Source organism: Elaeis guineensis, chromosome 3 (genome assembly GCF_000442705.2).
Source record: "Elaeis guineensis isolate ETL-2024a chromosome 3, EG11, whole genome shotgun sequence".
Taxonomy (NCBI): Eukaryota; Viridiplantae; Streptophyta; class Magnoliopsida; order Arecales; family Arecaceae; genus Elaeis; species Elaeis guineensis.
Window position 1 is genome coordinate 477,328 of NC_025995.2, and position 24,205 is coordinate 501,532.

The window sequence follows — 24,205 nt, forward strand, 5'->3', positions numbered from 1 at the left end:
AAACCCTAAATTTTTCTACATTCCTAGAGAATATGGAGGACTCGACAAGGGGTTCGAAATGGCCCAACAAGCTTTTGATCATCTCCAGATTTGCTTCTTTAGTTCTTACATTTTGCATTAGTCTAGTCCTTTCTTCTCCCTTCCTGATCTGGCCCAACATGCTTTTGATCATCTCCAGATTTGCTTCTTTAGTTCTTGCATTTTGCATTAGTCTAGTCTTTTCTTCTCCCTTCCTCATTTTACAGCAAGACTAGATTTTCCAATGGAAGGTTTTCTAGAAGACCGGATGTTCCAATGCCTTCGCTTCGCTAAAAATTATCCAATAAGTATTCTTGTTGTTATTCTTTTGATCCTTTGTGTAAATTTTCATTTATGCACCCAATAATCTAGTTTCCTTTTTCTTCTTGAAGGCATTTTGGGATCGTTAGGATGAGATCTTATTTCTAGCAGCAAGACATCCAATGGTAAATGAAGCAACAATGTCCATGTCCTTGACTCCACGTGCAAATATGTTATGATGCTGCAGACAGGAAACAACATGAATATGCAAGTAAAGAATTAAACCTGTCTAGCAAGAAAACTGGGAAACCTCAACTTTCAAAGTCACTCAGGATCATAGAGTACCAACTAATTACCATTCAACCACTGTAAGGCTTCAGTTTGCCGCCTTTAGTAGGTTTACTTTTGTGCACACTTAGAAAAAAAGAAAATTAAAGAAACCAAGGAGAAGCTTATTTGACATTTCTAATCACTAGCAGGGAACATACAATGCTATTGGATGAGAATTTTACACACTTTTATCAGCCAACTGTGGAAGCAGATTCACCAACTGTACAATGCTTGCCAGGACATTAAAAGACCATGCACATTATGGGCAAGAATATATATATATTACTATATATTACACAGCCCAATCAGTGTTACAGTCCAAATTCTGCATGCCAATGGAATTTGAAGTAGCTGGTGCCCTGAAGCTGACCTTAGGCAAGGCAAAGTTGCAGCTATGTACCTTGAAGTGAGATAAGCTCAAGTTGGGAATCAAAGAGCATATTTTGTATTCCTCAGCTTTCATTGCCTGGAAACCTAAAAAAATTGCACAACATAGACAGCGAAAAAAGCATTACTGAATGACAAACTTACAGAAACATATTTAAAACACTATATTGAATGAAAACATTTATATTGATTTCAGTAAAATTGGTAATTGCTCTCCTCAGCTTCCCTTCAATACCTCAGTTCCCTACCCCTTCAACTATTTTTGGAACTTACCCTACATTAGCCTCCTCCCACATTCTCATCCATTTAACTCTAGAAAAGACAGTCAAGAAGAAAAGAGAGCAACAAATGATAATTTACAACTTCAAGGTTTCTTTGCTATCACTCGTGCGAAATTTCTTCAAGTTTGATATTCATATACAAGATGAAAAGATTAGCCCTCACACAGTTTGCTTGTGGGCAGGCATGTAAAGCAAACTTCTATTGCTGTAATAACTTGACCCTTAGACCATCTAATAAAGTCTAAGATCTTTGAATCTCAGCCCTTGATTATGAATAAACCCACTATGACCTAAACATAACCAGAAACAAAAGAAAAATATAGAAAAAATAAAAACCCATAAGTAGCAGCCTAATGATGCATCATGGGAAGATCTCATGTCTTCATCATTCATTTTGCTGCAAAGGAACTCGCCTCAACTTCTTCTAAGTTGATGCTGGAGCTGCTCTGATTGATTTCTTATATCGATAATGACTGGTCATGATAGGATGTCTGAAATTCTTGTCAGTGCTTACTCCAAGCATGTTCTGATCATTTTGAAACGAGGCGCAAATGTGTATGATTGTTGAAATAAACCATACGTGACAAATCACCTAAAGCTAATGGCATGTTGAAATATTCTGCATTTATTTGAACTTCAATAGCCTCCTTCAGAACTGTAGTTGTAGACAATTCTTTACATTCTCCACACTCACCACAATAAGCTATTTCATGATCTTCATAACTTGTACAAAAATCTCCTCTTGACTGAATCTTTCTTTGATCTTGAATTAGTCCAGTGATCTTTCATTTGTGGCTGTCTGATCTTCACTGACAATTTCAGAATTCAGTAAACTCTCTTCTTTGGCTTGATTGCATATTCATCTCAAATTTCTTTAGATGGTAGAATCACCTCCTTGGTTCTTTCACTTCTTGAATCATGAATTTCTCTTTGTTATCCTTGATCTGACTTTCACACACAAAATTTATTAGACACTGAAATTGATGTTGATGTCTCCTTCATGTGCTTTGCCAAGCCCTCTGGCTGTTGACCATGTGATACTTTGCCTTTTATGCCTCGGGACTGTTGGTCATGTGATGCATTGTCCTCGATGCACACCTAACAATCCCCCAATTTGGAAATTTTGTCATCCAGACAACTCACAATTGTCCTGGACAACAGTAACTAAGGACTCCTTTGGTTCACAGGAAGAACTTTTCTTCCGATAAAGTAACTTTTCAAAGAAGTTATTTCTTAAAAATAAAATTTTAGTATATTTGGTTGACCATGGGAAAGTGACTTATTGAAAAGTGGCTTATGTTTCGTTGAGCATCTATCTTTCTGGAAATACAGTGTAGAGTACCTATTATATCCTTAATAGATATAAGACCATATATTTTGCTCCTAAACTTTATATAAATAATAATATTATATTTATATTAATATAAAAATAATATTAATATGTTATAATATAACATTAGATCAAAATAATTTATTGTATTAATATAATGTTAATATATTATATTATATTAATACAATATTAATATTTTAATATAATAAATTTATTAATATCTTAATAAATATAATATTATCCAGAATATTATATTAATATAAATATTAATATATTAATATAAATACTATATTGATATTAATAAAAATATTATATTAGTATAAATATTAAAATATAATAAATATTATAATATTAATATTGTATTGTATTATCACTGTGCAGTATTTCATCCTAACCATCCATGATATTTCATAAAATCTTACCTATAGATCTTAAAAAAAGTATTTTAGACAAAAAAAAATACCACTGTTTCCCATCCTATGAGAAATGCCAAAATCCACCTCTATGAATTTTCACTTCCCATGAAACGTAGAAAGTGACTTTCCACAAAAAAAAATTTTTTCATTCTCTCCTCTCTTAAAACTCCAACCAAACAAGAGACCGCATCTCCACTTCTCAGAAATTGCCTCTTCCCTCCACTTCCCGTGAACCAAACAAACCCTAAAAGCTTATAGAGGTCCCAACATAGTATAAATTTTATCGTGTAGTAATCAACAATTGTTACATTGTTCCAGTGTCAAAAGACCCTTATCATTTCAATACCAGAACTGTCCTCAATGATTGTACATGGTGGGTAAGCTAAGCTCTGATACCAAATTGAGAAAAGGGGATCAATTAAGGTCTTGCATAGGGTTGAAATCTATATATTGCTGGAATTTCAGGATAAGAACTGAGTTTTCAATATCATAGAACTAAAAATGTAATGTTTTTGAAGAAAATTGGTGATGGATGGATATTGTCTAACCTAGACAATGTTTGCTGGAATTTTCTGGCAAAAGAGAGAGCTGAGATGCATATGATATGAAATATATATGGGAAAAAGGATGTTTTTCAATGAAAAACAAGTAGAGGAAAGGTGAATAGGAAAAGAAAATTGAAGGGAGAAAAAAAGAGCTGAAGAGAAGAAGATGGATGATAGCAGATTTACTTTGGGAACCAAGCATCACACCATTCGAAGGTTTCACACTTCTATTGCAAAATCACATAAGAGAAAAACCGAAGGAATCATCCCTTTCTTCATTAATCAATAATCCTACTCTCTGTTATATCAATGCTTGAGAGCCCCTTATTATAACAGAACAAAAAGCCCTAACAACTGTTCTTTTAAAATCCCAAATCTGCCCCTAATAAGGAATGGTTACTGCTCATGGTTATGGTAGCATGAACAGTGCTTTAACCACTATTGCTTTTGTAACTCAAACCTTTAGCCTATCTAATAAAGTCTAAAGACCCTTTAATCTCAGCTTTTGGTTATAAATAAACCCACCAAAACCTGAAAATAATCAGAAATAAAAGAAAAGTACAGAATTTAATAACTAAATGAAATCTAATAAAACTCTCTAAATCGCAGTCCTATGAGGCATGATCTTGGGTCACCATTAGTGAACTCTGAAGCAATGTGTCTATATACGCATGCATGTGTATGCATGCGCATGTGCCAGCATGAATATGACATCGGTCAGCAGGTTGTATCCCACATTCACACGTGGCTATTGCTCAACTGGTGTTCTGATTCTGCATGTCTAAGCTAAACTCAGTCATGCACGAATGCACATGAATTACAGGGGGCAGCAGCTTTCAGAATTATGGTGCATATGATGTGTAAGATCAAGTACTAGGGTATATATGATGTGTAAGATCAAGTCCTAGGTGGAATCTATTTCAACCTTTGAATTATATAACAGCAGATACATGCTCATATTTATGAACATTCTCATGTCTACATGTAGCTGCATATGAATAAGACAGGATCTAATGACATTAGGAAATAACCACGAGTCAATGTGATCAACGGTAACCAAGCGTTTCTGCCCATGCTCAGCAATGGTATAGCTGTGTCATGAGGGCCCATGGTATATTCTGTAAGCAAGTAAAAGGCATTTTCAAATTCCTGGGCAATCAATGAGCATGCAGAATGTCTAGGCCTTCATGTAAGGGAGCCGGAGGAGGAGGGAGTTGTCAAATGAAACATATGTTGATCAAACAAGACTACTTTGGCTGACCAACCAACTGGTGTGGTGTCCCTAGTTACAACACATCTGTAACAAACTGTAATTTGGATAGGTTGAACGTAAAGTCACGATCATGCTCTACTGGGAGTATAGAACATTCCAACTGAAGCTGCCCAAAAGTTGGTTTAGCAATCAAAGAGGAAAAAAATAATGCAAGTATGCTGCAGCACCAAGTTACCTGTACACTAGGTTCACGAGGGATGTGGTATCTGCTTCTTGATAACAGAAAGATCCAGCACTGGTCTTTATTACCCTGGCCCTGAGTTTGATGGCTGTGCATATAAAGTGCCTTGTGCTGCTTGCCGCTGTTGCTGCTGCTGAGGCTGAGGCTGCTGTTGCTGCCACTGTCCTCCACTATTTCCATGCATCGAAACACTTCCTGAAAACTGTCTTTGCACTGATCCTTGGCTGGAAGTGGGTATTATGGTTTCAGTTCCCACTAAATTTTCTGTTGGAGAATTAGCCAAATGTGCTGTTGGACCTGGTGAGCCCACACTGTACGATGACTCCGGTTTCCACTGTGCTGCAGATGAAACCACAGGAACAGAAGTGCCCGAATCTGTGCCATGAGAAACAGATGCAGTTGGAATCATCTGATTATTTAGGACCTGATCAGTCGAGGAGTGTAGCCTACCATCAGAGTTCAACTGGCGGTTTTGTTGGAGTGCCATTCTTTGAATGTTCTGTTGAGATGTATTCATTTGATGCTGCTGATGATGATGAAGATGATTAGGCAGAGGGGATGAAGAAGGAACAGTGGGTTGCTGGGAAGCTAACATTGTGGGACTGGGAGAACCATGGACTGAACCTTGGTTACAAGTATCAGAGTGAGAAGGCGTTGATGCCATTTGCTTTGATGATTGAGGCAGCACACGAGAATACATCTTTTGTTGGTTTCCAGTTTGAGGCAAAGTTGAACTCAAACCCAAGTTACCAGGAAAAAAACCCTGGCCCTGTTGCATCAAATGCTTCTCAGAAACTTGGTTCTTGGGAGAGCTTGAAAAGCCACTGACTTGAGAAGCATCAACGGGTAAGTTCTGGTGCATCAGCATGCTCCCTCTGCCTAGACCCTTCATAAGCTTAGCTTGCTGTTGTGACTGTTGCCTTTGTTGCTGCTGTTGCTTTGGCTGCTGTTGAACCTGTTGCCGCTGTCTTTGCTTCATAACCTGATTTGGCATTCCACAGCCTGACTGTAGATTCCGTGGCATTTGTTGCTGCTTATGCTGCACTTGGGAAGGACTTGCATTCACCGGAGAAGATGTCTGGTTCTGCTGTTGGATCTGTGAACTATTTTGAATAGTTGACATGGCATTGGATCCAGAAAAAGGGTGCTGTGTCTGAGGAATCATCCGCTGTTGAAATGGCCTTTCTTTAGCAAAGCGATAAGCATAGGCCTGCTGCTGAGGGCTCGACTGGTTTGTTCCTTGAATATGTGGATTGTGAGAATTTCCAAGTATGTGTGCCTGTTGTGGCATCTGATGAGATTGTTGGTGTTGTGGAACTGGAAATGTCTGAATTGAAGGGGGAGCTGTTGTGTTAGAAAATGAGGCGCTCATGCCATTGAAAGGAGTGACAACCTGACCATTCCCTTGCGAAACTTGTATCTGGAGTTCTTGAATCAACATGTGCCTGTGATCCTCCGTATTCTGACCAGGCTAAATGACCACAAAGACAACAAAAAGGTGGGTCTATCATTCAGGACACTGATCATTACATATGCAAAATTTGCTAATTTCAAATACATTGACTCTGCCTTTGATATTTATTTTTAAACATGCTTAGCTTATGAATATATGTCATGCGCATTAGCCCCATTCTTCAAAAAGTTAATGTTCAGTGACATGTTTTTGGGTCTATCATTCAGGACACTGATCGTTGCATATTGCTAACTTCAAATGTTGGGAGTCTGCCTTTGCAATTAATTTTCCTACAAGCTTAGCATCATGAATAGTTGTCATGCATGCAATTAGCCCCATTCTTCAGGAAAGAAGAAGAAGGGCATGGATCATCGCAAAAATTGCTAACTTCAAGTATTTTGAGTCTTTGACACTCATATTTCTACATGCTTAGCATTATGAATAAATTTCAGGTGCACGTTAGCCCCATTCTCCAAAACGCTGATGTTCAGTGACATGTTTTTGGATCTGTCATTCAGGACACTGATCATTACATATGCAAGAAGAAGAAGAAGAAGAATTTGATGTTAAAACCCATCATACATGCTCTTTCTTTCTGATACTCAGGAACATATCAGTCATTAGTCTCCACTCAATATAGCTTCAGCCCCAGTGACTATATTGCAATTCATTTAGAGAATAATGTGAAATTGTTCAAGCAATCCATGTGATAATTTATGTTTGCTAACCAAGAAAATATCATTGCAATTAAGTCAGAAATCAAAGCGCAAGTTGAAAGAACCTGAGACAAGGACTGCTATAGCAGTTCATATCAAGCCAACAACCATAACTTGCAAAAGGCATATGATCCATAAAAAGGCTCTTATCATAATTATTTTTGCTATGAAAATCTTATGGCTTAAAACAGTCTTTCCCCTCTTTTATTTCCATGCTACTATTTTTTATTTCATTTTTTCTCTTTGAAACAATATGAACAAGAATTTCTAAAAAGATAGTAATATATTAATGTAAACAATTGAATTTTAAAACACGGAACATTAAAATGAGACCAAAGTTTGTACAGAACAAATTAGCACTCCACTTGTTACTTTTTAAATGCATTTGTTTAAGTTAATGCAACATAATAGTTGCATTATTTTGAATGAAGTAAATTGATACCCATGTAACTACTGATGCAAAATAGCAGGTAGATTAAAAATATGAACTGAGATAAATATGCAAGCAATCATGCCAAAATGAGAGATTAATAGCTCACACGAAGCATCTGCAGAGCATCACGTGGCCTCAACATTGGGTTTCCTGAGCCAGAAACAACACTCGGATGGACATTGACAGGATTTTGCATTCCATGCCCACTGTTTGGGAGCATATTTCCGGTGGAAACCATGTTTAGCATGCCTGGTGGGCCCATTCCCTGGAAACTTGGTCTTGGCATGGGCATGCCTCGGTTCATCCCACACATCATCCCTATACCATTCCCACCAGATAACAAGCGAACACCACGATCAACTCCCACAGGTAAAGCCGCAGGTGCAGACATAGTAGATTGCTGGAGACTTCTACCAGAAAGCATTGGGCTATACTGCTGCATTCTCTGATCATCAACTGGCATAGAAGTTGGTCTTGACACACCATATCTCTGGGCATCCCTGGGAGAACAAAATTAACAACTACCATAAGCACAAAGAGAACAAGAGAACCCTTCTAAAACAATAAAATATTGAACCAAAAAATACAAAAATTAGTTAGGTCATCTAATTAGATATACCTAGAAGCCACATTCAATGGAGCAGATGGTGATGGTAAGCTGCTGCCTAAAACCATATTAGGAGATCCTTGTAACATGGTGTTTACAATTGAGGTAGAAATAGAAGCCATAGAACCTTGATGACCTGGGATTGCTAAACCACCTGTTTGAGATCCCTGATATCCAAGGGAAAGAACATCTGGGCTTGAAGCAATTGCTTCACAAAGATCAAGTGGCCTGTTTGCACATAACTAAAAAAAGTTTTAAAAAATTTACTTTCAAAAAAAAAGAGAAAATACAAAGAAAGCATTAGCACCAACAAAAGAGTGGAAATAAAAGGTGTGGAAATAAAAGGCGTGGAATTGAAATTACAGATTGACATGTATCAAGAACATAAGAAGTTAGTAATAACTTACGTTAAAATGCCTCCAGTCAGGTTGTTTGGGCATACTTGAGAAAGAGCAACCATATGAGAACTGTGTATTGGAGTGATTTGTTTTGGCTCCTGATTGTCATTCTTCTCAAAACACCAAGTCGTATTCACCAGCAAGCATGATGGAACACATTAGCAAAAGCAAGGAATTTAGAGAATTTAAGGATATGCAACATAGAATAAAGGAAAGAAACTCTAAACCATGCAACACTAGACATAATTCAAAGAGCATGCTGGACGCATAGACTACATATTATGATTGTTACGCTGCCGTGCCATATGTGCTCCCCAGGTTTTCACATTCAAATATGGTGAGAGCTTTAACTACAATTGGAAGGAACTGATCATTTCCTTGTAGGCATTGCAAGATACTTTCATCTTTGGAGTACAAATTGCTCTCTCCCACTCACACACACACACTTTGCTTTTTGGTTGCTGTAAGGGGGGTCAGAAGGCCAAAACTGCAACTTGCTTTTAAAGATAAGAAGACAAAGTTATTCTTTATGGGTAATGAAAGCAAGTCGCATATCAGCCTTTGACATGCTGGCACCCAAGTTATCATGCCGATAGAAAGTTTGTTCACAGTGGAACAGGAAACAGACCTGATTCCTACAGGGACGCAGCTGCTGTCCAAGCAAAATAATTTTTTCAAAATGTGCCTTTAGAGTATCCTCTTCCAGGGGTCCTTGAAGACGTTGAAACAACTGTCTGGCACTGCCCTGATGTGGACAGTAAAATAAAGATATTGGAAGATGAGTTACACACCATTTGACCTAGTGTTAGCAGCCAAGATTTTCAAAGCCAACAGATATTATGGTTGTCTTAAAACAAACAAATCACAAATGCCTTGCCTTTGGAATGCCAGGTAAAGTGGATGGATAAGGTTGAGATGAGCCTGAATCTTCTGCACTATCAGCCCCATCACCAGCACTCTTGTCCATTAGAAATTTGTGGCGTTCCCTGCATTCTTTAGGCTTCCGGTAGATACACTGCAAGTGTAGAACAACATCAATACCCTAAATCCTATGAAAATAATGAGGCAACAAGCATCAAGATGGTTATGAGTTGAAGGAAGAAAAGATACAAAGATAATCTGTCTCTGAAGGGGGAAGAGGGGAGGGGGGACTTACATATCAAGAATTACAAAACTTCCATCTAATAAGGCTATCAATTTTTAACAAGATAAATACTAAAACTTAATGAAAAAGGTATGGAAGATTTATTGAAATCAAGATTCACAATCTCAATACCCAACCTCGGACCAATACCATGATGGTACAATGTCAGTACACCCCTGATAAGGGGTTGGTTCAGCATATGGAAACTCAGTACACTCCACATACTGGGTCTCAGATCGACACTGGTACAGTACAATACACCTGATATGAGGCAGCACGTACTAGCATGGTGAACCATGATTAAAATAGATTCTTCAGTCCACAGGTTTTAAAACAACTCAAAGTCTCTATTCACATCTACTCTGCGGCATCCTCACAAGCAAATTATTTCGAAAAATTTCAGCTACAAGCATCAAAATAAATCTCCCTGCCCTCAACCCAACTATATCATGCAATCCCACATGGCTTCGAAAACAACGGGGTTGGCTTGAAAGCTGGGCATGCATGCGCATGTATGTGTGAGAGAGAGGAGAGAGAGCTACAAAAAGTTGGTGGAGCTTGGTTTAACCAAGTGCTGTTGGATTTTTTTTTTTTTTTATGCTTTAATTCTTTGCATTGCATATCAGGAAATAATTAAGAATAGGTGGCATTCATTCTGTTTAAAATCAAGATCTTCGAGGGAAGGCATTGGGACAAGAAGAGGAATGATCATAAATGTGAGGTGTGCTTGTGGTGCAATTAAGATCAGAGTACAAGAGTCCTCATCAAAAATCAAGGTATATAGCCATGATTAGGCCTCATACAAGTGGATGAGCACAGGTTAAATTATCTAATCATTTCCAAACTCTATGACTTGAAGAAATTTTCAGAGTGGGCAATGCAAGTGCATTGGGGGAGCAAAGAGATTCCATATACATGGTAATATAGCAAAATTTTATCTTTGTTTTTCTTCTTCTGTGTTTGTGTGCTTTTTTTTTGGGGGGGGGGGGGGGTAGAGGGAGGGGGTTTGCAGGATGGGATGTCACAACCCCCTTCGTCCATCCCTGTGTATCTGTCAAGGTAAAATACGCCCGAAACAACATTTAAATAGCTGTGAAGGAGATACATTCCATCAAGATATTAGATCCCATGGGATTGGGCTGTTCCAATTTTCTCATGGAACAGGACATGCCGCCATCCTGCCTCATCCCAACACTTAGGACAAAAGATGTCTCAAGACGTCTCAATCGGGACATTGGAACACTAATGAGATGGTCCTGTCCCGACACATGGGATGGTATCCTGTCCTGGCGTCCCACGAAACGTCCCACTGGGACCTGAATCCTTTCACTCCATGATTCTTAATCATGAAGAATCCTAAGTAGATAAGTAAAAGAAATCAAGTAATTCATTGCAGCTGATTGCTGATGCTAATACAGGAAGCTGATGATGTGAAGCATGCAAAACAGCACAGAAGCATGGAACAAATAGTGAGTTACTTCACCTTGAACTGGAGGGTGCTGTTGATTGCATCACTTACTAGCTCCCAGTTTGGACCCATATCATGAACAAGGACAACAAGCGCCTGAAATCAAAAATGAAATAACATTTTTATATCAAAAAACATGTTTCATGTGAGAGACAATTCAAATAATAAAACAGTTTGAAAAGGCAGAAAAACCTGGTCCTCAAAGTTTGACCATGGACTTCCAGATCCTGACTGCCCAGCAGCCATCTGCAGAAAGAAGATTTTGAGAACCAGAATTTGGTTATACATATAAATGTAATTTACATATACTAAATGCAGTTAATCTTATATCCTGTTTGAATCATGACAATTTGAAATTGTTCATTTTTATTTTCTCTGCCCGGAATTACATAAATGCCAGTCAAACATTTGCCATTACAGACAAATAAAAGGGATTACAGATACAGATAATAGAATTGGATTTACAGCAGTACAAAAGAATAAAAAGCATAGGCAGGATCACAAGCAAAATCTTATTGAAGAGTCTTAGATTCCCAAATCACAGCATGCTCCAAAATATACTGCGCCACAACCAAACACTTCATCTATGCTTCGAAACTAAGGAAATGAGACAACTTTAAAAAAATATAAAAAAATATATAAAAAGTCCATTTTGGGAATGCAAATTGCAATCAATAATTTCAAAAATTTGAGCCACATGCATGGTCTCAAATTCCTATGAGACATCCTACAGGACATTGAGACAGGGTATCATCCTGAGTGTCGGGATAAGACCATCCCACCATTGTCCTGGCATCCCGATCGGTGCATCTTGGGCCATCCCCTATCTTGAGACAGGGCAAGACACTAGTGCCTCCAATTCCATAGAAAAACCAGGACAGCCCCATCCCACAGCATTTAAAACCTTGGCCACATGTCAACTAGCAGTCCGCTAAAGACATAACTAAAGAACATGACAATCGGATCAAATTAACAATTATCTGCAATAGAATCCAGATTATCTGCAAACAAATAACTAATAATCTAAGCTTGCTATCAGTCATGAGTGACTAAATACTATGGAGGCACAGTTTATCCAACAACATAATAGCTTGAATACCAATTAAAAGGTACAAACAGACATAAGCCAAAAGTGCAAACCTTTGATGTTTTACATTTTCTTCCCCGATCCCTGTTGGCAATAATTCTAATTAGCTTATTTGTATTGGACATATTACTCATCTGGGAAGCAACTGGAGAAGGCATTGACCCAGTGACTGGGGTAAGTGCTTCAGGGGAGGTCTCTGGCAGTTGTTTCAAAAGCTTTGGTTTCTTAGCAGCATGTTGCCCATAAATAACTGCAACTTATGTATTAGAAAAATCGATAAAGTAACAAGAACAATTGAAGCAGAACAATTAATTGCTGATATAAATCATAAAATTATAAAAAACTAAAAGAAACTACCAGTGTTCTCATTTGACTCAAACTGCTGATTCTCCAATCTTTTTCTCAAATGGTCCTTCTGCACTCCAAAAGCAAAGCATGGGTAATTAATAGAACATTATATGAAACAAACATAGCAGTAATGCAGCGAGTTGACACAGAGATTGGTACAGTGACAGGATAAGCACTATCTAATGACTTTGTAGAGGCCTTTTACTCTGCATATAATATATTGTCTAATAAATGCTTTGACATCATGAAATGAATAACAGACAAGCGAAAAAACACAATAGAATAACAACTAAAGTTACAAAGACATGAATGTCAGTTATAAAGCAATACAAAGAGATGGTATACACACAAAAGGGCACCCATTAAAAACCTGCTCATGGAGGAACAGGAAGATCAACTTAGATGTATTTAACACTCCCCTGCTCTGGCAGAATACAGCATCTATGTCTAACCTTAGCTCGGAGAGGAATATGTACAAGACCAAAGCAAGTGTTTGGTTGATTATTGGATTCCTTAAACATTGTCGCGTGAACAAATTATGCCAAAGAGACAATAAGGTATAACTGCACCAACTAAAGCAATTAAGATGATTATTTAAGAAGTTGGGGTCTAAAAAGGTCTACATCAGTAAGTGAAGAATGATAACTTTAATGTAAACTAGCTAAAAATGCAAAAGCCTCCAATAACATCTACCACATGCCATTAGACTCAAGAAACTCATGTTCTTCTAATTTACCAGGCAGGAAATGTATTAATTAGTATGCACACAATCCACAAGAAAAATAAATACATTGATAATATTAAATAAAACACATATTATAAGCATCTCCAATAGTTTTTTCCTAATTTTATTAATCAGACAATTGACACCAGCTAACTTTAGGACAACTTTATTCATCAAAATTATTTGCAGAATGTTTTCCAAGGTTTGCCAAACTCAGCCCAAACGCCTGCTTAAAGGCATACCAAACTCGTGCAGAACTGGGTCAATTTGCCGAAATGGTTGAGACTCAATGCAAACCAGCCTGAACTGCTTCAAACAGACGAAACCGCTCAGTTCCGCTCAGTCCGACTTGGTTCAAGTCAGTTCAGACCATCTTGTTACCAAAAAGATAGAAGAAGGCAAGAGATGCCATTCTCCTCACTTTTCCTTCCAAAGTATTTTAGGGAAGGGTGGGCTTTGTGAGGGAAAATGAGGGAAGAAGACTAATAAATTGAATTTGTACTTCTCATAGAACTACTGAATATATCACTTCATGTTTAAACTCCAATATTTTAAATTCTTTATAACTTAATATGCTAAAAAGTAAAAACATATTATAGTTTTTTAAATCTACACCATTATTAACATTAAGATAAATCATAAAAAACAAAGAAAAATTACAAATCATCTGATTTTACACCTAAGGAACACGATTCAGTCAAAAAGTTTTCTAGTTTAATTTATGTTCACTCCAATTTCAAAGCTAGTTAAACCAGACTAACTCACAAATTAAAAAGACTATATGGCATAGAAAACAAGTAAAATTCACCTGCTCATGTTGAACTGTGGAATCAACTTGCAGCCGCTGTTCATACAAGGAACCCTACAATATTATAGAACTTCACTAATCTAGCAAGAAAGTAATAGAAAAAAAAATGTTGTGGTGTTTTTTTTTTTTTTCCTTTTCGGGGCGTTGGGGTTTTTGGGGGGGGAGAGGAGAGGGGGTGCTTTACCTTTCCTGAAACAATTAAAACACTAGAGTCAGTCAAATTCAATGAGTTCTTGTATCGCAGATGCTTAGGCCTCTTCTTCTTTCTAGATTTTGTCGATATTTCATTACCATCATATGACAACTGCCTCTTAAAGTCCACTGTAGATTCAATTTCCATGTTTTTCCTGGGCAGGGATCCACCATGCAGTGAACTCTGGTCATCTTGGAAAGAATTTGTGTCTCCACTTGAAACATCTGTTTTACTAGTTACTTGTAGGCTCTCAGTAACTCCAGCGCTAAAAGGACTCACAACCCGTTGCCGAGCAGCCGAGCGTACACGCTTTGTCGGAATTGATACACCATTAAGGGTACCTGATGGTCTTTTTCCAAATGACAAAGATTGATTTCCTGACTTGCTTTCCAAGCAAGGCTCATAAGACAACTCAGGACATTTCTGTTGCATGTTTTTTCTCTTTTTATGAGCAAATTTCGATGACAAACCACCTTCAAATGCTCCAGGCAAATAACATGTGCCTGTTTCACCTTCATCCTCTTCATATGCATTCTCACGAGATCCATCTACATCCACATATATTGTGTTAGAATGTTGGTATATTCAAACAAAAGAAAAGTAACGAATTACAGTATATATCTAATACCTGCTACAGAATCACACATGGATGCCTCACAATCGTCTTGATGGATGGTGTTGCCCATTTTCTGCAAGTAGTTAAAATAAATAAATATCTGGTGCTAGAAAAGTAGTTGACTGGTAAGCCTAAACTTTAAGAATTTGCTAGTGATATTACTAGCAAAAGAAAATGTCAATAAATCACAATGTAGACATGTCTTCTTCGAAAATTTGGCATCCATAAAGTATGATTGTCATTGTTAAATGTAGTCAACCAATAAAAAGTACCAAATGTTTATCACATTTATGTAAGATATCTCTGTATATTGCCTCTTCATGAACTGTAACCCACATTATCACAAGGTAAGGCAAAGTTTCAAGGCCTCACTATGAATTTGAATTATTTATCAATCAATCATGGATTGCTAATTAATGAAGTCATCTGCATTTGTTGCTGTTGGCAACCATGTCTTAATTTTTCTGCATTTGAAAAAATATATGCATACATATACATTTATATGCATGATATAATTTATACATGCATATGTACAATAACAATGTATATCAAATGCATAGCATGAATGTGTGTGTGTGTGTGTGTGTGTGTGTGTGTGTGAGAGAGAGAGAGAGAGGGCTATAGGGAGTAGGCTGAGACATGAATTCTGATGTAGAAGTTTCCCATATTAAGAATCAGGGTCCCTGGTTTTATTAGAATATTTGACTTTCATCCAATTTAGAACTGCCTCTTATTTCTGTCATTGCATTACTTATATAGAGAGATAAGTATGTATTCACATAACCTCATTTTCAAGATCCTTTTTTCACTGTCCAAATTCCTTTTGAAGCATTGGTAGATTTTATTTTTTAATTGCAGATTAAAATGTCCTCCCCACCACCCACTTTCTGAATGCACACAGAAAGAAAAGAAAAGAAAGAACCTCCTTTTACCTTATAATGCACCCACTCAGACTCAACGGATTCTCTGTAGGCCTGCATTGCACCAGGAGGTACTGTATAGAAGAGACTCTCCTGAAGAAGAAAAGGAACCGGTTGTTGATATGACAAATAGGAAACAACATTTGAACCAACATGTGCTGAAGCAAGATAGTTTATATGAACAAGTTGTCTTGCTCTTCTAACTAAATGTAATGGGAATACTATGCATGTGCAGGTATACTGCTAAGCAACAGTTTCCAACTAATAGAATTGACTTTATTAAGTATAGGAGAAAATGATCTAGTCCATACTTCAGAATGTCGATCTTCCCAGGACATTTCTAAAATGCCAGTATCACACAGCCTGTCAGGAGTAGTTGGTGCTTCAGCCAAGACAGGATAACTTGATATGCTACTATTATACTTCAAAAACCTAACCGCATAATCCTTAATAGCAAGTCGGGGAAGGTTCCCAGATTTTTCTGCTTCAACATGTGTGTTACCCTACACAAACCCATAGGTCAGCCATGTAAATATTGTTTAGAATCTTAGATGCATGATCATTTCAAAACAGCATATGGAAAGCAATTATGATATCAAAAAACAAATGGATAAGAACACATTGAATATTGATATGTGTAACACTACAAGAGAGTATACATAACTAAGTACCTCAAGAAATGAAATCATATTATACAACTCAAAAATTTAGGCATCAAAGACTTAAATGCAAACTTTCTGCTGACACATTGACAAAAATTCCTTACCAATAACAAACTCCAAAGTCCAAACACTAGCTCATGTAGTCAAGAAATAATATGGCACACAGGGAGATACTGCTGCAGCTGCTGCTTCTTTCATTTGGTAAGTGGGAGGAGATAGTACCACAAAATTTGTATTATGCCTACAGTAAATTCCTCTTTAATTTTCAACCTTAGAGGTATCTCTTGTCCATAATTTTTAATTGCAGTTTCATCTCCATTTTTCATCAAAATTAGTCTATTGTCATCCTGCTGCATTTTAATTTTCTTTTTCCTTTTTCTCATTTATCCAATTCAGCAAGGAATCTTTATATTTCCTCTTTGATCAGCACTATATCATCTGCAAACATACACCACAGTACATTTGCTTGAATGTTAGAAAATAAGTTCATCTACAATTAGCATAGAAAGATTTGGGCTTCATGCTTTATTGTGGTGGAAAATCACTGTTATTTAAAATATGATCAAACAATAGCTAGTCCTAACATTTGTCACTGCTTTAGCACATATATGCACTCAACAACTTAATGTATCAATCATGCATGCCTTTCCTTCTTAAGGTCCACCATGCTACACTTCTTTGTACCTTATCACAATCCCATAAGGCCCATATATGGACTTTCCCTTTTTTCTCCACATTCACTTTACAATTGCCTGAGTAAGAAGATAGCCTCCATGGTCAACCTTTCTAGAATAAAATCATTGTGATAGTATACAAAAATTTTCATAAAATGAAGATCAGGAAAGCCCACATGTTAACAGTTATGATATTGCAAGTAACAAATATTTACATATTTAACTTGGTATACATGAATGCACATGATGCTCAGATCTACTTTATAAATGATTAAGAGTTGAAACATGGATACTGTGGATACTTTTTTCATAATGGTAACTAAGAAAATATATGTGCATTTGATAAATGAATTCCAAGCATTGGAGTACGGTTATCAAATGCAAGTATCAACATCACCCACTACCAACAATCACCCAAACCTGTAGAAACACCCACATGTTGCATTTGCACTAGCTAAGAAGAACTTGGGGTTAAGAAAAAATTGATATTGGATTGAAAAGCAACAACAAATTAATACATCTGATGGTACATCGTCAGTCAAGTGAGACGAGGTTGACCTTAATGACCACAAACCGATCTAAGAAGGGGAAATGTCAGAAAGTGTGTGTATATTTGTTAGTAGGTATTAGGGCAAATTTACTACCCAAGATAATAAATTTCAGCTGATAACTTACTCTCATGAACAATTATGATATATCACCATACCTGATGATAATTTTTCAAGCGTTTAATGGAAGAAACCATAGTCATCTAAATATGCTTAAACATGCAATTTTATGTTGCCCATAGCACAAGTTTATGATTATAAAAATTCCCCATCCAAGCATTTCCCAAGAGTTTGTCCCCCCTAGATTTAGCTAATGCTTGAACACAACTAATGATACGTCCTTTTCTTGTGATTTGGAGGCTGTGTGGCAGCATGCCTAAAGGAAGAGACAAAATGTTGCCTCATTTGATAAAGAAAGACCATTGGAAGCCAAACTAGTCCAACCCAACAAAAGAAAAGTAAACAAAAGAAATCAAGCCCTTCAGTCTAAACTCTAACTTATTAAAGTTCTGAACCTTAACCCAAAGGATGACAGTTACACTCAGCAGGATCAGTACAATCACACATCACTAAATCCATTTGCTAGAGAATTAGAAACTCAAATCTGATCAGCACAATGCAGCAACCGAGGGTTCATAACAGTCACATTGCAGTATGGGCCCAGCAAGAACATCAAAACTGGAGCAGAGAATCTAGCACAATTTACCAATAGTCTTACTCCTCTGTTTAGAAAATTTTAGTGAAGTAATCTGAGTCAAACGAGAATTTCCCTTCATTACTTAGGCACCAAGTTAAAATTTAAAAAAAAACTAATAATTATTTGGACAACATCAACACAATTAGTAACAGATAATCCTCAATTAAAAAATAGAAATCTCCACCATTGTCCACCGGTTCTGTGTAATTTTTTGAACATGCCACACAATAATTATTTCAGTGATTTGGAAATATTTGATATTGCAAGCCTTGTAGGACATATGGGTAACAAAGTCGCATTTGGAAAAGTGAAATCATACTTGACATCCATAAAGCAACATACATTTCAACCATCCAAGATGAATAATTTAAAATTTACCATTAGGACTCACTAATTTAACAGAAATTATCGCTCACCAAGGCATATGGGTCAAATTAGCATGAGTTAGAGCACTGAATAGAAACAGCTAAACGTTTAGCTATTCATATGAGAACAAAACCATAAAATTCTATTATTCTACACATGGTATATAACCACATTAGTAGAATTCAAAGATTCAAGAAAGCCTAATAATGGATGGTTCGTCATATTGGGCATACCAATACTGGACTAAGACTCAGTACTGGAGGTGTACTGAGTCTCCACATGCCAAACCAACCCTGAATACCAGGCATACAGACACTGCACGAGCATGGTACAGTACGCGATCCAGGACATGTTAGAGACTTGCTCAGATCAACTTCTAGAAGAAGACATTCACCTTGATCATAAGGATGATGCGTTTCCATTTAATTACACAAACTAAGCATCTACCAGACTAAATAAAAATCTGAAAACTAAAAGCAACCAATGGAACACATCTAACTATTACAGCCCGTTCTTTGGTGGATAAATATAATGAGAAAGTTGGTCAACTTTTTCATTGACCAACTTACCCATGTCCGTATGTTTCTCTAGGTGGATAAGTTATTTTCCCATAGATAGCATTTATCCATGAAATGGGAGGAAAGTCTTACCCAGCTAGGAGGTGCATAGGTTATTTTCCCATCAACCAGGAAAATAAGCTTTTTATTTTGTTCCTAACATACCCCTAACCATACAGTAATATAATAATAATGTAATGATATAATATTATAGAAAATAGTAATGCAAAAGAAAATAATGTAATGATATAATATTATAGAGAATAGTAATGCAAAAGAACATGAGTAACAGATTCTGGAGCCATTTTTCAATACATAAAAGAACATGGGGAAATTATTTTCTTGTCTAAATGTTGCCTCAAAAACACTTACACAAGAAAATAGAAATTCTTGGATAAGTTATTTAGCCTCCAAAGAGTGGACCCTTCGTCTAATAATACTGAGAGGCACTACATTTTATAACAGAAATGACGAAATCAACCAAATTGTTCAACAGTAAATCCACAACCTGGTGTATTTCAGCTTTAGCCCCATTAATCTTCAACGATCCAAGCACATCTGAATTGCACTCTCCATCAATGCTATCAGGTGTCTCACCACTAGTTCGCAAAGTGTCAGCTGAACGCCAAAAATGGAAGACAGCCTTTGCCAAAGTTCTAGCCACATTTTTCTGCTTTCGCCACATGTTTACCTGTTCAAACTTTGCTCGACCACTAGAAGCAATCCAATGGCACATTTGGGCTGCAGCGGTTGTCTTCCACAGGCGCTCCTATTTAAATATGATGAAAGCAATTTTAGTAAATTAACAACATTAGGTGACACTGGTCAAACTGGGGACCTATTTTCCTTTAAAGTGAGCAAGAATGGTAACTAATATTAGAATTGATTTGCTTGGCAAAAAATATCTGGATCAAATATTGTAGATGTGCGTTTACACACTAAAAATGCATCAAAAGTCTCTTCAAGAAAAAAAACACACCTGCATGAAATCATTTGCCATCCATGCCATCTCCTCAAGAACAAAATCCCAATGACATTTGTGTCGCTTTTCTGAAAAAATGTTGCACATAGACAACTCACCGGCTCTCTTAAGGTTCGCCTGATAAGTGAAATTGTTATGATATTGTTAAAATGCAAGCCCAGTTCTTAGCAAATAAGGAAAATTCATAGAACCATCTAACAAACCTCAATTATTCGAGCCTCTTTCAGAACAGCATCTTCATGTGCCTTCTTCGCCAACTTCAAGTGATTTGCAGCACAGTTCTGAACCTCAGAGGTAGAAGTGGAATTCCTCTTTTCGGGGGCAGTGATTGCAGGTTCACAAGTGGAGGAAACAATTGTGCTTGCATCTATACCAGACTTGTTAATGGAATTGAAATCTCCTAAAGACTTATCCAGCTTCCTATCTGGTATATCACCATTTAGTATCATAGACTGGACATTAGTAAAAGGACTCACTTCCCCCTGCATGTCAGCTCTACCATCACAAACTTCCACCTCATCTTTAATATGAATAACCGAGTTGCCGGGGTTCGGCTGAACAGATCTGGACTCATCATTACCACTAATGAGCACATCAACTGCAATCAACTGATTGTTCTCCTTTAAATCCTTGTTCTCTAGCCTGGATGAGGCCTCTTCAAACATTGAATGGCCTTTGGAGTCTCCATGTGAACTGCCATCAATCTTCCCCGGCATCAAATGCTGGTCACCATCTGTATTTCCAACACTTGTATTAGTCATGTTGAGACAAGGGGGATCTGTTTTTATGTTACTCATACTTAAGGCTTCAGGAACAGAGTCAGCGACACAAGTTTTTGTATTCAGATCATGCACTTCAGTTGTATTGTTATCTGGAGCACTAAAGCCATTCACCTTTTCAGCATTACTGGTATCTTTAATAACCTCAGTAGACTCATGGAGAGTGGGAAGAAAACCAACAGAAAGAGCTTCATCTTTTCCAGAGATATCAGATGAACGAGATGTGGTACCATTGGTAGCTCGGTCAGCAATTACATGAGAATGCTGATTATTGTGGTCATTATCCTGCAACTTTTCAGAAGATTTAACTTCCATTGCTCTTTCTGGCACTACATCTTTTATCATATCAGTGCATGCATGATGAGTTTGCACTGTATCCAGCTCCATATCCACATGATCATCAGAAGCAAAATTTTTTGATACAATATTAACATTTGGGCTTGCTGGTTTTGAGTTGGAAATGGAAGAAATAGCATGGTCCTCCACTTGTGCTTCCCAACCCTTTGCATTGCTGGGACTGGGTCGAGCAGAAAGTATAGCTAAAGATCTATTACCAGGACGCAGAACTAAATCAGTTGAACCTACATTGCCACTATCACGACTTGTTCTGGACCTGTTGCGTCGTGCATACGCTTGACTCCTACCCCCGAACGAGGAATAACAGAATCCTCTGATTCTTTTGCAGAAAAATCAATCTGGGATGCTTGTTCCAATCGAGCTATATTACCACTTTTACCACTATGTTTAAAGTTCCTTTCTCCACCAAGATTACTGTTATCTCCATCCAAAAGCAAAAGATTGTCCGCAATGTTAGGTTCACGGCTCAAATAACCTCCAGGTCTGTCACTGCTTTCAACAGAATCTCCATGGGGTGAGGCAGCTAATGCAAAGCTACCTCGTGCTTCACTATAGTGCAAAACCAAAGAAAAAGAGCACCAAAAAAGACCAATATCAACAATTCCAGATCTAAGGAAGCTATCCTGGTTACAAACATTTATCTCATGATAATTTGATATAGTTGGAATATAAACCTGATCACATATTGCTCAGCCAGTTGATCTGTGAGCGAAGTAGACTGTACACTAATTGACGCTGCATGAGGAAATTTAAAATCTAGAGGATTTCCCCCCTACAAAAATACAATACATTATCACATAAATATATAAAAAGAAAATAATTTTATAAACCAGAAAGCAAAAGAATAACCACGGGGAAATACCTTTTCAAGAAATTCTAGTTCCCTTCTCCTTTCTTCACGTACATCACATTCCTGCCTGTAATTCATACATTAAGAAATTTAGATGTCTGAGTTAGAGAATCGCAGCAGATTAATAAGACATATTGCTCTCGACGTACTGCAGCTCTGCCTGTGCCTTCTCGATTGCTGCACGACGAGGTGAAGTTTTGGCGTCTGCACCAACTCCACAATCGACAATGCCTCCCATCGAATCAATAGTAGCATTTACCAAGAGAGAAGGTGCCAGCTATGCCCATGCATCTATGGCCTTCCTACTTTCCAAAGTGCAAATAGAACAATATCCTGCCCCATGGATTCATGAGATGTCACAAAATTCAAACAAAAGAACAAAGCAGGATGGGAAAAATTAATCACACAAGCGACAATTGCAAGATAAGCAAAGCTAGAACAAGTTGCTAAATGCATAAATAGAAACTATAAAGACAAACCGCAGAAGGTTGTAAACGTACGAGCAGGCTTGAGATCTTAAAATTCGAAAAATTGCTGGTCATAAACCAGAAGGTTCTCGGGCAACAGAGCCTTTCGGGAATTTTTTTCACTAGGGCAGAAGTAGATAATTCTGATATAGTTCACTCAGATCGAACTAAAATCCAGGGGATTAGGGGCTGAAGAAGAGGTCGGTTTTCCAAATTCAGGGTTAGAGTAAGGGTTAGGGTTAGGGCTCGAAGGAGATGTCAAAGGTCAGCATCTAGTGTTAAGGCCAAGGTTTGAAGGAGGAACGGGAGATGATATCCACGCAGCTAATTTCAACAGCGTTAGGGCTCAAAGAATGAAGAGGAAAGACCAGGTGCAGGGAGGATCAGTCCGTGGGAGACAAAAGAGGAGGAGGAAGAAAGGGGGAAGATAGGAAATTGACATGAGATGCTCACATTGAAGACGTAGGTCCGTAGATCCAAGCCCTGGATTGTGAGCGGAGCGCCCGGGTGAGACAGGACAACCGACGGGGAGAAGGGCGGTCCGCGACGGGCGATTCGACCACCGGGAAGGGCAGGGAGAATCGGCGGCTGGGGTGGAGTCGGGAGAGAGGACGAGAGTGCGTCACGCGGGTTACTCGAGTCCTAGTCGGGTTGGGCGGGGTGGGCTGGGTTGCTATCCAGAAATTAAAAAGTGTTATTTTATTAAAAAATTGTCATGTGCATCTCAATATTAGAACCAGCGTATTACCCGCATGTGCGGATATATCATTTATTTAAAAAACATATAATATTTAAATATTATTTTATTAATTATATAATTATTTAAAAAATAATATTATTTCAAAATAATTTTTTTTTGATAACCAAATCCGAAAAAACTAAATAAAATGGTATCAAAAAAATGTAAAGAAAAAGAATAATAACAAAACACGAAAAGGGAAATGACGCTGGCCGAACCTATGTTAAAAGAAATATAGTTGTGGGACTATATAATTATAAGGAGTGGCACCACAAATATACATCTTTATCTTCTTCTACATTAATAGTTTGAACATCATTTAATTGATATATAAAATTATTTAAAAAAATATTATATATTTTTTATTTATTATCTAGGATTGAAGCTATTATTGTGTGGAGCAGCAACAAATTCTTTTACTCAAAAATTATTACTCTTACAATACCTATAAAGATTTAATAAAAAATTAAATTATATAAACTATTGTTACATTAAGAAGTAATAAATCTTTTATTTCTGATATTTGAAACTATTGGATTGTGGTTGAGATCTGTCTAATTATAATCATAAAATATATTGATAGATAAAAA

The 24,205-nt window shown here is 37.2% G+C and overlaps 1 protein-coding gene across 1 annotated transcript; it reads right to left on the reverse strand.

Annotated features, from left to right (window-relative positions):
* Positions 1–710: 710 nt before the first annotated feature.
* LOC105042442 (chromatin modification-related protein EAF1 B) lies at positions 711–23,533 on the reverse strand. The gene is given in 24 exon segments (XM_010919662.4): positions 711–1,083; positions 5,017–6,493; positions 7,731–8,124; positions 8,244–8,459; positions 8,639–8,739; positions 9,258–9,374; positions 9,507–9,644; positions 11,257–11,337; positions 11,434–11,487; positions 12,382–12,578; positions 12,686–12,743; positions 14,209–14,262; positions 14,393–14,949; positions 15,030–15,090; positions 15,950–16,030; positions 16,249–16,440; positions 19,950–20,210; positions 20,421–20,540; positions 20,627–21,852; positions 21,855–22,108; positions 22,234–22,331; positions 22,422–22,476; positions 22,559–22,742; positions 23,330–23,533. Coding segments are annotated over 22 exon segments (5,811 nt in total). The 5' UTR covers positions 22,648–22,742; positions 23,330–23,533; the 3' UTR covers positions 711–1,083; positions 5,017–5,086.
* Between the last annotated feature and the right edge of the window lie 672 nt (positions 23,534–24,205).